This window comes from Jatropha curcas, chromosome 11 (assembly GCF_041381405.1).
Source record: "Jatropha curcas cultivar XTBG-Jc1 chromosome 11, XTBG_Jcur_1.0, whole genome shotgun sequence".
Taxonomy (NCBI): domain Eukaryota; kingdom Viridiplantae; phylum Streptophyta; class Magnoliopsida; order Malpighiales; family Euphorbiaceae; genus Jatropha; species Jatropha curcas.
Genome location: NC_143161.1, coordinates 3,021,144 through 3,037,212, shown reverse-complemented (window position 1 = coordinate 3,037,212; position 16,069 = coordinate 3,021,144). Strand labels below are relative to the sequence as shown.

General features: G+C 31.2%; 2 protein-coding genes across 2 annotated transcripts; both read right to left on the bottom strand.

Moving 5' to 3' along the window:
• Positions 1-598: 598 nt before the first annotated feature.
• On the bottom strand, positions 599-7,645 carry LOC105633959 (protein REDUCED WALL ACETYLATION 3). Its single transcript, XM_012216665.4, has 17 exons — positions 7,313-7,645; positions 7,146-7,202; positions 6,192-6,283; positions 5,397-5,534; positions 5,250-5,306; positions 5,095-5,167; positions 4,264-4,422; positions 3,602-3,751; positions 3,260-3,515; positions 2,723-2,838; positions 2,553-2,639; positions 2,365-2,453; positions 2,161-2,223; positions 1,975-2,031; positions 1,382-1,478; positions 1,119-1,277; positions 599-1,006 (listed from the first exon to the last, which is right to left on the bottom strand). The coding sequence occupies exons 2-17, from the start codon at positions 7,176-7,178 to the stop codon at positions 1,001-1,003; spliced, it is 1,632 nt and encodes a 543-aa protein (XP_012072055.1). The 5' UTR covers positions 7,179-7,202; positions 7,313-7,645; the 3' UTR covers positions 599-1,000.
• A 5,858-nt stretch (positions 7,646-13,503) lies between these two features.
• Positions 13,504-15,441, bottom strand: LOC105633958 (WRKY transcription factor 28). The gene is made up of 3 exons (XM_012216664.4): positions 14,906-15,441; positions 14,538-14,681; positions 13,504-14,281 (listed from the first exon to the last, which is right to left on the bottom strand). The coding sequence occupies exons 1-3, from the start codon at positions 15,334-15,336 to the stop codon at positions 13,909-13,911; spliced, it is 948 nt and encodes a 315-aa protein (XP_012072054.1). The 5' UTR covers positions 15,337-15,441; the 3' UTR covers positions 13,504-13,908.
• Between the last annotated feature and the right edge of the window lie 628 nt (positions 15,442-16,069).

Here is a 16,069-nt window from a genome sequence, read left to right as displayed (position 1 = left end):
TTTTTTTTTTTTTTTTAATTTATTAGGAGAATCCAAATAACATTACCGGTTCATGTAGTCTTTCCTTAACTCACCAAATTGGTGACTTGTAATCGAAAGGATTTAAATTCAAAACTTTTCATTCTCTACATTACCACACTTTATTGTCCGTATCGCATTAGTTATTAGAATTAAAGCCGAAGAGAAGAGATAATTGAATTAATCAACTATTATCTACGGATAAATTTTAGTATAAAATAAAGAAATTTAAGCATTTGTTTTATATAAATCAGTTTTATTAAATGTATTCATAAAATTTTTTATATTTAACATAAATTTATTCATTTACAAATAATTTTTTATTGAAATTAATTTGCAAATAAATAAATTTTATTTTATATTCAAAATATACTATGTAACATTATGTAAGTATTATTTTTGTGATTGCTACGAGTACTTCAAATTCCAACCCCACCCATAAAATGTGGGAATGGTACACTTTAATATGCGTGATTAGGGAAAAGCTTTCCCCTTCAGAATCCCACATAAAATTGCTTAAAGCTCAATTTAACACGTATGTTCACAAAAGGACTAGAGTCCAGCGGTCTAAACATACATATTCACAATAAAATTGCATTACTATTGAATCTTGGATTCGATGGATAACAAACAACAAATTTAGGTTATAATAACCTACTTTCTTCATCAATGGCATAAAATATGAAAAGGAAAAAAAAAAATAGAAAAACAAAAGAATATATATTGATATGTAATATTACAAAAAGAATCCCTTTCCTGTCATTTGCCTGCTGCCCAATCTTCAAAGGCAAATCCAGCATCTAGCTTCAGACCGGGCTGGCATCGGAGAGCATTTTCGCCCTTAAGTTTGTTGAAAACACTCATCATCTTCAGCTAGATCTCCAAGCAACATTTCTATGTTCGCTTATTTCACTTCATCTGTATTTCTTTGTATGTTCAACTGAAAAACCTCTATGCATATTCTCTTTCTAATCTTCATTTATCAGGCCTGTGTAAACAAATAGATTTTTGAATTCCGAAATGCTAATCATTAGATTAAACAAGATCCTAAATCTATCACAAGCTCAACAGTAATTATAAAGTGACAGTCATGTGCTTACAGAAGAATGAGGGATCTGAAGAAGAATGAGTGAGACACAATATATAAATAGAGAAATGGAAGCCCCAGCAACAAAATTATGGAAAAGCCGCCGATTATCTCTTGTGGGTATAAAAACTGACTTGAGTGTATTGGTTAATTCAAAAAGCCGAAGAGATACCTGCATAACCAATTGGAGATAGTGACACAATCAAAAAGAAAAACAAATTAGCTACCACTGCTAACTCGTAAAACTTTATATGGTCAAGGAAAACATATGCTTACTAAGACATAGATGGCAGTTGTGAGCATGAAATTCAGCAAGGGATATTCTGGTATAATAGAAAGAAGCCACTTAGGCTGTCCATTTGGCACATTCGATCTGCAATACATAAAAGCAAGTTAAAATTTTGCAATTTTTTATAAACAAGCTGAATTCCTTCTATTTTGCATGTTTCTTGAGAATATTGCATTGCTGCTGTATTGAAAATTTTCTATCTTATCAGCCTCTCTGTGTTCTTTTTGTTTTTCAGATCCATTTACTTGTTCTGATTACATTCACTAGGACTACTTCGACATGGTCAAAAGAAGTTGATCCAAGTCCAAAAAGTGGTTTGGCCAAAAATAAAATAAGCTTGTGCAATTGTTGAACTATTTCAGGATTGCCTCATAGGAAAGATAATAGAAACCAAATTCAACTGATCTGTGTTCAAATAAAATCACATTTCATAATTCATCAGCTGTTTGTAGATGTGCCGTAAGAGCCTCTATTCTACTGTGAATCATTCTTCTAAAACTATAACGGCATAGAGTACTGACCGACTTTGAAACTAGGGAGAAAGGAGCAGAAGAAAGAAAAAAAAGGAACCAGTTCAAACCTCAGCCAGATGTGGAACTGAGAAATATATGTCTCCAAAGTTATCTTGCCGAGCCAACTGTGAAAATAGATTAACAAATTAGAAAAAATAGAAATTGGATAGTAAAATAATTCACATCTAAATCAATCAAATTTTGATAATTCTTCACTCTATAAAATGTATAATCATATGGGTTAAATAACATACGCAAAGAGAGTCAAAGAGAAACTCCGAAGCTGATGAGTGAAATTCCGCAAGCAAATGTAAACGCTGGAATCACAATAAGAAGATAATAAGATGCCACAAAACCAATTAGATCATATCACGGAATTATCAGTTTTGCTAGCCACCCACAGAGCTCTATGGTCATTAACACCCACTCAACCTAAAAAAATAATCCATGATACATACGTGATAGGGATCCACGATGTGTAGGGATGGTATTTGTTATATGTAACCTTGTCCAGCTTGTAAATATATTCAAACCACAAATAACCAACCTTGTAAAAGTAAAGAAATAAGATCAATCAACAATCAGAAAGCACAAAGGAGATAATGACGCAAATGGTACAACAAAGTTCACATAATTGCATGCTCACCAATGAAGCAACTGAAACAATTCCTGCTTTTACCGAGAGTTTCCTCTTGGTTTCTGATTCCTCCAATTTCTCCATCCATTTCTCCACCTGAATTTTTAAGGACATTTTAAAAGATTTAGAAGTTGAGTTAGAAAGAAAACCCAAGATACCAAAAGTGTTCAAGTACTTACAGTGGGGTGGTAATATGCATAAATCATTCCAATGATCCAAATATAGCGATCAAGTCCAGATCTGAAATGCCACTCATGCATTCGAGGAAGATCTGGCTTTGCAGGATCAGTATACCCTGGCCACAGAAAATAACTATTACGCATATATAGAAGCCAAAAGTAGCACACAATTTGAAATCTTGAAATAACAATCCAATTCAAACTCAAAAGAAATTTATTTATAAATTACAAATATCTTTAGAAAACTAATTGTCATAGCCATATTAAACCAATACTAATTCAAAAGGCAGCAAAAAAAACCAATAATAAATGAAGTTTGCAGGTAGAAGAGCCAAAAGGCTGAATAAAACCATAAAATATGTTAATAACAAACAAAAGGCAAAACAAACCAACTAGAGAGCAGAAGATCATAATCAAGAACTTTTCCAAATCCACTGTGATTATACAAAGTTGACTAAGCAAACTTATACTGTGTCTATATACTTGCCAATCAAACAATTATGAATTGAAAAAAGAAAAGATATGCCAGATACTGACCTAATAAGAATCGAAAAGGGCTCCAGATAATGTCAAACACTCCAGGTATTTCCCAAATCAAGATAACCACAAGAAAGCAAGAAAGAATCTTCACAGCCATCACTGAGCTATTTTCATTATACTTGTTAAATATACCAAGGGCCCCATACACCATTAAAGTGAAAAGCGTGTGCATTGGGCAGATGTAGTACAGCATATAATCATTATTAAGGACGATACAACAAAATGCCACGAAGAAATTGAGCCGCCACATCATCTGCATGAAAGGATTATACATAGTAAAAAAGGGTTATCTTTTATCCTTATGCAATAATACAAGGTACAAAAGTCACTCAATATTACCTGAGTGAAACGTGCAAGGCTAAAGTCCTTCCTAACATAATAATAAGAGAAATTGCCAAAGCCAGTCATCCAAACATATGCAGCTATAAAGACACGTATTGCATTGTATATCTCTGTTGCAGCAAAGTAGTGGTACATTAAGAATAGGACCTGTTAAAACAATGCAGAAAAAAAGAACCAAAACAGGGGTTAATTCCGTCTCCGAAACAATGTGAATATCTTTAGAAAATGAATTCCCTATGTTGTTTAAAAACGGAGAAAGCAATATAAAACAATGTCTATCCAACTAAAACACAGGACTTGATAAACACAGACAATGTTTTTCAAGCAGCATTCTAAATTGAATTGCGGTGGCAAACCAAAATTATATTAGTTTTAGCAACATCTCATTAGAATTGGGATGTATTCACTGGAAGAATAGACAATAATACAAACCAAAAAAAAAAAAAAAAAATTCAATGTGTCTTTCTGAAGTCCAAACAACAAAATTAAGAATCAGAGAAAAATTATATTATCCTAAGAAAAAAAAAAAAGAATAACACTATATTACAAATTCTTAAAAAAAAAACTGAGAAACATGTGATTCAAAAACCACTTTGATTTTCTGTAAGCTAAACCATAGTTTGGTGTCTAGGTTATAAAGCTTAACAAGAAATACTTGCCTGCATCCATCCTTTCCACTCCTCAGTTTGATGCCGGTTAAGGTAATTAATGGATTTTCCACTGAATGCTGATTTATCAGTATGTTTCTTCAATGAAGTCATCGCTGACACTATAATGAGAAGAACATAGAGAAAGAGGAAAAGGTCCCGATTGTAGTTCTGTCCAAGGAACACCCCGAAAGGATCAGTACTGAAAATCATAAAACCTGTCAAATCCTTATGAATGCATATAAACCATGAGCTCAGCATCACAGTCCGCTAAGCAGAAAAAACATAATTCTTTCCAGAACACTGCACAAGCAGCCAACTTTAGTTCAAACATCATGTCTTTATTCATTTTTTATAGTTTGGGGGCGCAGGGAGTGGGGGTGTATTCCAGTGAAGAGTGGTGTCTATCATCTTTGCCTGTAGTATTATGGTCCTATGGATACTACATTGTTGCTTAGAACCACTTCTTGAATATTATAAAATTATGACCAAAACGGAGACAAAATGTACATTGCAAAGGTATCATGAGGAGTATGATACTCTTCATCGGAAAATTTTAGTTGGAAGCCTAAAATAGCATAAGAAAGGTCACTTTCAAGAACTGTACTTGTGCACTCTCATTTAAACCCAAGAACAGTGACTAGTGTGGACTATGAATTTATCCCTTTATCTGTGTAAAACCATTCAGCCACGAACAAATAGCAGAAGGAATTGCTAAACAGAAAAATTATATGCATGAAGCATTTAAAAGAATTGAAATCCGAAGCCCTAATAAAAGCCATCATGTGCTATCATACAAGAAAGTAGCATTTCATTGCAAAGCCAAGGAACAGAGGAAAGAACCTTGTTGGAGTCTCCTAACAAGTTTGTGCGGTCAGATATGTAGAAATATATGAGAATTGCCCCAAGCTCAGACCTATATAATTGGGACAGAGAAATTCAGATAGTATTAAGAATTACAATTGACCAGCATCACTTTTGACAATATATAGACTCACATTGCTTTTAAAGTTGCTCGGTTTTCTAGCAAGAAAGAGTCTTCCATAGTCATAAACCTACAAAATAAAAATTGCAGGAGGTAAGAAAGAATTGTAGGATATTCACAATAAAACACCATAAGAATACCGCATGATGTAACGAGCAACCTGATTAAGTTCATTTTGATGGATGAGCTATGAAATTTTGCAGATGTTGTTTTTGTGAGGCCTCCTTCAAGTAAAACAGCCCGATCATCTTCCTTGATTGTCTCCTTTTCCAACTCAACCAGATTATTGTCTGAATGGCTGCAATCCAGATAGTTTAACATCAGAAAATAAGGAAGTGGAAATACAGTCTCTTTCCATCATGTTATTTTCACATGGGAGAAATAGGCACATCTTCCTTGATTATCTCCTTTGCAATGACAAATTATAATAGCTGTCTTTATACCGAAGTATGACCTGCTCTCTTGCACAATTTCAGTCCTCAGAAATTCATCTTATTCCCAGGAGAAGGAAGGATGGATGGGTGAGAGTTCGGTATAGTCATTGACCAGTTTACTGCAACGACATTATTTGGTACCTTAGCATACTTGCTGGTAGCCCTACCTTAACCGACTTAAGAAGAGGAAAGGAAAACATCTGAATGATTAGCTAAAATGTGATCAATCTCAAAATAAAATTACACTCCAAAATTTAAGACCATGATGCATTGGGAAGGTATAATTTTGCATTAACTCAACAAGAGAATGACAGATCAGTGATAGTTTTCCTCATTCAATATCTTCTCATTTTGATGGACGAACATGGGTTGTTCACAAGTTAAATGCAAAAAGGAAAAGGAAAATCTTCCCATTATTTGCACATTACAGTTCCCAAGCCAGAGAATGCCAGACAATACCATTAGAATGAAGCCCAATACATGAAGTACATGGCTCTCAATCACCAAGGGAATAAACTTACACTTTAGAAGGCAATAAGGATTTCTTGTAGTATAAAAACTCTGTGTATATCCATGCAACAAAAACTGGAATAATTCCAAGCAAAAAAGACACCTAGGACATGATAAAAAACGAAAAAAAAAAAAAGATTTCATTAGAGATTATCAGTGATAATACTTAGAGCAAAATAAAATAAGCAAAGACAAACAAGAGATAAAATAAATCAAAAAATGAAAAAGGAAGAAAAATAACAATAAGTTTACAACACTTATAATTACTAATGTATGGGAGAAAAAATCACTTCCTGGCAAAAGAAGCAACAGTGAAAATACACAATGCTAATGAAATTTACATAGATGAGTATACAACAAATTAAAAGGCAAATACAACAGCTAAACCTGCTGAGCATTTAAAATTCTATTTCCTCACACAATGCAGAGAACTTAGCAATTTCTTTTGACAGCTAAGTAGTAGATTCTTGAAACGAATTTTGAGAAGACACTCCAACATAATCGATAATCCTTATTAAAGGAACTACTACCGGTCTCAAAATTTAAATAATCAGTATTAGAGAACCAGATTATTATCAGCATTTACTGAAACAGCAAAAATTGAAGTCCAACCCTAGCAGATGGAATCTTACAAGAAGTTCCTGGGGCAGCTAACTTACTGAATGACAAAATTTCTTATCAAATACATTTCAAATGCAAATTTTAGTTCAAAAAATTCTTAGAACTTCAGATACTACCATCTGATTTAACTAGTTCGAGTTTTCCTCTTTCTCATTATTGCTAATCCTCAGGAACAAAAAATCACTAGCTTATTCTAATTATTCCAGCAAATTAAAACACAACATCCTCAATAAATTTATGCAAATCCACTCAATACTTAAGTGAAGCTAGAATGATCCACATTGTAACTGGCATTACCAAAAGGATACACAATAATTGCAAAGCAATGCTAGATAAAACCGAACCTGTCCAGGCGTAATTGGACCCGATATCACCATATCTCCGAATTCCGATCCAGAAAACTGCCACAATCGAAAACGAAACCGCGTCAGATCAATGAAGCAAACGCCACAAATCAACTCAAAATCAACAACCGACCAAAAAAAGCGGAAAAGGAAAAAAATAGAAGCACCAGAGAGATTGAGAGGTCAAGCGAGATAGACAGAGAGTAGTGATCCAAAGGACATGGTCATAAATATTACTAGTAAGAAGACCAAACAACAAGCACAAAGAAAAAGAGATCTGCGAAAGAGAGAGAATAGAAGAGTTTGCTTGAAGAATTGACAAAAAATGGCGGAGGAGAGGTCCCTCTCACACTCACTCACTCACTCACTCATACACTCCTCCTCCAAACGGTTGATTAGTTGCTGTTGTTGTTGTTATTGTTGGTGATCGAGGTGACAGGCGGTGAAGGTAAGTGGGTTTGGTTTTTGATTTCGGTTGTTGAATTGCTTTCTATTTGAAAATTTCGAAAGAAATTGTTTGCTTTTGGTTAAAACAAAAATATAAACATTACAGCCATGCAATGATTTTCTTCTGACCATTTTCCTTTATTTATTTTTTTAATAAATAGCGTATCTTTGGGTCTAAAGAGAAGACTATAGGCTGTCATTAGATTTGATTATTCATAATATTTATTGGGTTTGATGTTGGATTTACCTCCTAACACAAAATATTATTTCGTTTCGGATTTTATTTATTATTATTTTTAATTATTGCAACTTTTTTTAGATGAAAAATATTATAATTTGAATAATATATTTGTAGATTTTTGCATTATAATTTTATCATTATATATATTTTTTTCCTAGATGATATTATCAATTTTTATATTTTTTCTAGATGAGATCACCATTTTTTAAAAAAAAATTTATACCCTTTAAAAATAATTACATGCTATTATCCACTGTAGATGGCGATAGACAATGCAATGCATTCGTTTTTTTACATGATTATAGTTACCAAGTTAAATGAATTAATAACATTAATATATATTGGCTAATCAAATGCAATTACTAAGATTGTTTTTTTTAAAGAAAAATAGAATTACTATGATTAATAGCAAATTTCCTTTTAATGAATTTTTTTTTATTATAGTTAACATGTGTTTCACTATTTTTAACTTCTTCTTGTAAATAACCTTTAATTTGTCAATAATTAAAAATGTATAATTGACATAAAAAGTTTCTTTTTGAGTTATCCTAAAACTTTTAAAATTGAAAAACTCGGTTTTTATTAATATGCAAATCCTCATAATTGCCATATTTTTAAAAGATTAAAGAAAATGGAAAAAATAGATTCTCATACAAATCCATGGAATTTGCTATTTTTTTTTTTAAAAAAAAAAAAAATTTGTCCAAAATTAGAATGATTGCAAGACTGAGAAGTCTAATTCCTTCTTTGGACGCACGTACGATGGATATGTGTCTCGCTAGATATTCCATTCCCCTAAATGATCGCCGCAATCATTTTAGTCTTTCTTCCTTACAATAATCAAAAGAAATGGGGTTGAAATGGAAAAGGAAAATGTTAAACCCAAACTCATACCGAACTAGTATTAATTCAACTATATGCATTTTATATATAATTTTGTCAATAATTGGTCTTAAAAAATATATATATATTTAACATTTACATTCTTTTTATTAAACTAATTAGACTTTATCTGCCAGATAAGAAGTTTAAAATATAAAATCATTAATGTTTACGAGGGTTTTATCTGAATACCACCTTTAACTTAAGTATAAAGATACATATGCAAAAAAAAAAAATATATATATATATATATTATTAAGAATATTACCTAATAAAACTTACTCCAATCATATCAACACATATGAAGATAATGCAAAACACAAAACCCTCCCAAATAGTAAGACTATAAATACACCAATGATGTTTAATTTTTGCAAGAAAACCAGCCAGCCAGCATTAGAGCTAAGCATGTTTTGATTAACCCAAGTGAACCAAGTAAACCGGTTTGGTTTGGTATTTTAACATATTTGGTTCGATTTTGGTGTGAACATGCATGGTGGATCTCTCTTATTGCTTAAGCTTCGAAGTTGAGAAATAAGAGTACAAGATAAGCAACGGCCTAATCCTTTGGTTATACACTTCTTCACATGATTAACAATAAATGGATTGTCGTTTCTGCTGCCTAAACTAATGTCTATCAACTTCATTATAATTTATAAATACATGACTTGATAACAGCGACAAGCCAGTACCTACTGCTACTACTTTTGGAGAGATGACAGAGACATAATCCAACTGGATAATGCAATTTTCTGGTGCCGTTTGATTTTAGATATATCTGGGCATGAATGAATGGAGTCTGGTGGTTGGCGTTCGGTCATTGAAACATGCTTGTCGCTTTTAAGAGAAACAAAAAGCGAGCGACACGTGATTGGACGAACGAAACAACGACATATCTCAACAGAAGGACAAGTCATTAATTGGACACAGAACAGAATGTTGCTGTTTGTGAATGTTAAGCGGCAGTCATCCGCTTATCAACGAACGACATGAGCGACAGATGGTTAACATTGCAAACAAACGGCTTAGTCGTTTAACGAGGCGAAGAGGCCCATTATTAAAGTATGGGTCAAGGTTTTATGCCTTGGGCTGGGCTTTCGGATTTGGAAAAAAACTTAAAAAGAGCTGAATATAACCACAATACAAAGCCCACTGCTCTCGAATATAGACAACTAAGGCCGAGTATACTTCCCTTAAAGCAATCCTGGTTTTATTTGGTTCAAAAGTATTTTGTTATGTATATATCATCAATGAGTATGAAATTAAAAGTTGAAATTTAATGGAATAACGTATAATTTTTGACTTTTAGGGGGAGAAAATAGATAATTTCTCAAATTTGAATAATAATTTTATTTACTAAGGAAATGTTTTTTTTTTTTTTTTCTTTTTAACTTTAGTTCCATTTAACTGACTACTCAACAAACACGTGAAAAGAAAATTCGACAAAATTCATTCCTAAAAAGACAATAGATTAGCTTCAATGTGCATCATGTGAACAAAAACCCTTTCTAGGTTAATAATCCCAATATAGATATACCTAATAAAAAACCTTGTAAAAGAAATTACTTTTTATAAAGGTTATTTATGCAAAGTGTAAAATTGTTTTAGATCTTCTCAAGTGGAATGTACTTTTATGGTCAAAGTTCCTTTCATTATCACTTATAATATATAGACAAAATACCTATATGTAATCTTTCTTAGAAAACAAAACAAACAAAGCAACACACGTATGCACTCTCCATCTCAAAAATTACATCTCAAAGATTTTTTTTTTTAATTATAATTTAGAATGTAGATATATATGGAAAGGAATTGAAAAGCAAACTAAAAAAAATATTCAATTCAATTTAATCAATGATATGCTAATTTCTGTCAATTTCAAGAATCAATAAAATTAATAAAAAAAAAATACATTATAACATCAATCATTTAAATATTTCAATATAAAAAGCATGCACAATCTACACAACAAATAATAATAATAATAATAATCATTTAAAAAAAAAAACAAACAATAATAATAGCAGGAAGAATTTAAAAATGGCCTCATGTGAGATTCATTGACTAACAAAAGTAATATTCTTGTGCATGTGATGATATATTTGCCTAACATGTACAAGAGATCCACGCCACGTTTTCAAAGCCCGACAGTTTGTAATGTAATTACAAATTAATCAAAATCAACATTAATAATTATAATTATTGTAATGTAATTTTAAATTTTATTTTCTTATAAAGTTGAATTAATAGCAACGTTTTGGGCCAAAAAGGCATAATAATTTTAATTAAATAGGACAAAAAGGACATGTAGGTGGGGTGACAGCTGACAAGCAAATTGCTCAGCAGACCATGTTTTTTATTTGGGTTTCATGTCTTTCATTTCTTGCTAACTTAATGTTTAATGCAAAATTACCAAACTGTAGAGGAAGAGGAAAATTTAAATCAAAATCGAATTTGATGGCATATGGTGTAGGATTGGATTAGTATGGCCTACCGTTGAAGATAGCAATGTGAGTCAGCTGTTTGTATTATTAGTGTAATATACACTGAATTTTCAAGCAATTAATAGGTGTAAGAGACCACTCATGACAATGAAATATGAACTCTTTGACTGATTTATTCTTCAAAAAGATGGATTATAGTTTTCTTTTCTTGTTTTAGGAAGCAAATTCTAGAGAAACACGATAAATATAATTTCCCTTTTTTTTTTTTTTTTACATCTATATTTAAATTACATTATTCAAATTAACATTCCTAAATAATAATTATCAAAAAAATTACAAAAAGTAAAACTAGTTATAGGAGAATTGAGAATATCATTAAACCTTTTTCTACGGTAGATCATATTGTCGGTTGTGTTCGGCAATAGTTTTTAAATAGCTTTTAACAATTAAATGTTAATTTTTTATAATATTAGGTTAAAATAGCGTTTTACAAAATGTTAACTTGCATAATGTTTAGCTTTTAGTATTTTGTGAAAAAACTACTCAAACAACTAATAATATAAACACTAATAAAACAACTAATTTTACTAAACAGACCCATAGTCGAGTCAAATTGATTTTCATGTAAAGCCCTCGGTACGCTTGAAGATGCATTAATCTATTTTCATTGACCCAACCATGTTTAAGTTTGTTAATTACATTTCTTTTTTTCATTCTTTTTACTTTTACTTATAAACCAAACACATCACAATAAGGTTTTTAACCATGAACTAATTAATCTTGTGAATTTAATTTTTCACCAAGCATATTAATGAAAGGGAAAAAAAACTTAACAGAAGAAGATTAAAATAGTGTGATTTTCTATAAGTATTGTGTGGTCAAAGCATCAAGTCATGGGGATGTGAATAGAATAGCTAGATAGATGCTTTTCAAGGTTTGGCAATTGAGTGCCAAAGCAATGTTTGTTTGGCAATTACTTGATGCTTGGGGCTTATTTCTAGCTTGTTCTTTTCCTATCATATATAGTTTGTTAGGTAATTTGATACTGACTAATAATATTGTTTAATTAAGATTTTTATTATATATATAAAGAGAGTACTAGCCTTGATGTTTCCCACACAAAGCACATACAAAAATAAATAAATAAAACAAAAAAAAAAATAGTAACTAAAAATAATTTGGTCAATGTTACGTTGTAGAAATTAATTATTAATTATATATATATATATATATTAGTTATATGCCAACACATGCACATTCTAATGTTTTTCCATGAAAATAAACAAATATTTATATTAATTCTTGATCATCATCAGCACCCAATGTTAGTATCCATCTTATTGACTGTGTTTGGACCATGGAATAATATTATTTGAATGAAATTAATTTTAATTAATTGATCTATAATTAAGGGCAGGTGACCTCATACTAATCATCCCAATTACCTAATTAGTACATTTATGATTAATATGATAGATTCTCTAATCACTCCATGAAACCAGTATTAGACAGGCACTTTTAACCCAACTAAAAAAATAACCATGAACTTGAAAACTATGTTTGCTTCAAATCTAAGAAAATTAAAATTAATTCTATAAAAACAGATTAAATTAATTTATTAAATTTAGAAAATCTAGAAAATCCCACATTTTTTTCTAATTAGGGGTGGATTAGGTCTCAACCCATGTTTCCATTACTGGATTATATTGGTCAAGAAACCCGCTGGGACCAGGAACAAACCCTAATTTACATGTATATATATGTGTGGACATGCAAAATTCTAACCTTTATTTTTTTTTTTTTTTCAGTCAATATAAAAACTTGGGAAAGCCAATTGCTGAAGCTTTAAATGATTATATTCTTTAGACTTTCTGATAAAATTTTCTGTTTTCTTTATGCATATCAGTTTAGCTCAAAGACTAAGCAGCATTCAACTGTCCCGCGAGGAGAGGCAGTCAAAATTTTCTGCATTTCTTTTCTCTATAATTGAAGAGAGCATTATATATATATATATATATATATATATAAACCCCACATGTAATATGCATTCAAAAAATAATTCCAAGCTGACCGTAATTATAAAATATCTTGCATTTTCCACAAAAAGCATTTTTAGACATTTGTTTTGTTTCATTAGGCGAAAACGGCATTGAGCAATTAATTTCTTTTTGTTAATTTTTGGAAGAAAGAAAATATCATTAGCTAGGTTTCTCATTTGGATATGTACGATTTTCTTTTTCCTTTTTTTTTTTCTTGGATATATTTGATTTTATGTAATAAAAGAATAAGAGAGAAAAATTCTTCCATTATATATATACAGAAAGAGAGAAAGAAAAAAGAAAGATAAATAAAATCCTCTGAAAGATCTTAAATTCCCATACAATATGAAAGCCTCCAATGTGGGAGTGCATTTTGCGGTACAAGCACATGAAATCCTCCTAAAGCTAGGTTTTTGCAAGACCTCATCTTCTTGGATTCTAAAACTTTAATTTCCCATTGATTTTTCTATAGCATCTCTCAAGCAAATCACCCTCTGATGATCTAATTAAGAAGGGAATTGAACCACTTCTAGAAATATAACTGAAGTGGGTGTTAAATAAAATCAAGAAGAGAAGAAGCACTATAGTAACATATGTAACCTAGCTAGCTCATTAAGAAGTCAGGAAAGATGAAAATTGAAAAAGAAAAACAAAGTAATTAGAGTATATATATATATATGTACAAATGAGAAACTGGGACTTAAACTTTTTCATGGCTCTTGTTTGAAGAACATAGGAGGGACCATGTCTTGCAAAAGTCCATAGTCATGAGGAACCTGATACTGGTGAAGATGTTGGTTGTTGATGACACTTTGTTGATACATGGAGCTTGCACCAACAACTTGGTTGCTTAAATGAGGCATTTGAACCAGAAATTCGTGGGGGAAGGTAGGTCCAGTAGCCATAGGAGTTGGTGTAAGCATGGAATGTGAGAACATAGCAGCTGCATTTCCTCGAAGCGTCGCGGGGATTGGATGATTATGTTGCCCTTCATATGTTGTGATTACAATTGATGGATCTTGAAATGACCTCTCTACTCTTTTCTTGACAGTACATTTTTGAGTAGTGCACCTATAGTAGCTCCTGCAATGGGAATTATAGGTAATTAGTTTTTTGAACAAAGTAAGAACAAGAAAAGAGTAAACTTAATATTCCAATTTAATCTTTTGATTTCTTTCTTGACCTTTGGCTAATGCAAAATTATATATAGTCAATGGAAGATATTTATTATTTGTGACATCAAGTTCTTGAAGAGAGCGTTCACATTTTCTTCACTACGTAGGTAAATGATTTAGGTGCAAGAAACCCACAAAAACCAAAAAAAAAGGGAAATTCATACCTTGGATAAGGACTATTCTTAACAGCCTTTTGTCCATATTTTCTCCATCTATACCCATCTTCTAGATGATCAACTTCACTCTTAGTCATGAAGGCAAATCTTGGCTCTCTTTGCCGTTTCTCTCCTTTCTTCTTTGCCTTGCCTCTGTTAATTTTAATCATAAAATCATATATCTATATTCTTAAAAAGAAAATAAAAGATTAATCATCCAAATCTAATATCAAAGAAATAATAGCTCAATCTGAAAGCTCAAGAATTATTAAAGGCTCCTATACCATGTAAAGAGCAAGACAGTTCAATCTTGTTAGTGAAGGCACAGGAGAATTTTTTTATATCTCCAATTAAAACATGAAAGAACAAGAACTTACTCTTTCTTGGAGCATTCTGCACTCTCTTCAGACCCTTTTGGTGGGCTTATCTCTTTCTTGATCTTTCCAGAATCTTCTTCACCACCAGCCTCACTTGAAGAGAAAGAAACTGAAGAATTTGGGGTGACTGGATTTTCAGTACTAGTATTATTGTTGCCTCCACCACCAAAATCTCCTCCAATTTCCACAGGCTTTAGATTATTATTGTTGCCTTCTACGGAAGAAAACACTTCAGAAGAAGAGGGCGACATACCAAAAGCTTTCGCAAGAGAGTTATAATCCATGGATCCATGTTGTAAGCACTCAGTAAAGCTCATATAAGGGTCAAACCCATAACTAGTTGATGAAGAACCAATAATTGAAGAAGGCTTATCGCAATGATCTTCATGGTAAGGCGCGTGATAGTAAAGGTCTCTGTGTTCATCAGACATGGAAAATGAGAGAACACAGAAGTAGAAGAAGAAGAAGAAGAAGAAGAGAAGAAGAGAAGAAGAAGGGTTTGGATTTTTGTGTTGGTTTTGTGTTAGACTTTTAGTTCAAGGGTGTATATATATGCTCAGTAACTTGTCTGGGGTTTTACATATATAATAATAATTAAATATATAAAATAGAAATTATATAAAAATTAAGGATTTTTTTATTAATTAATTAGGTTTTAAGGATGAGAGTATAGTAAAAGTTTAGCTAATACCACTTTATAAAGAAAGTTGACAAAACAGCTTCCAATTAGAAGAGCAAAAAGTGCCTTCTCATGTGGAGACATCCATTTTCCAATCTTACTAGTTACTGCCCATCTTTATATCAATTTCACTATTTCTACTCTCCCTTCATCACTTTTTTTTTTTTTTTTTTGTCTATTTCTTATTAATTTTTTCTTGTATTAATTAATCTAACTTAAAATACAAAAATAAATGAAATTAATAATTTTATCTGTAATTTAATAGTAATTTGTCGCTAATATTAAATAATATTTTTTATTTTAAAATTAGATTTTATCTGTAATTTATTATTAAATTTTAATTTTTTTGCACGATCATGAGATCAATATTTCGATCATTCAAAATGAATATTATATGAATAAGAATGACAATTATGTGTTTAATTATGAGATAAAATTAAAAAAATAAAAATAAAATTAACATAATATTTGACGAGCATAATGAA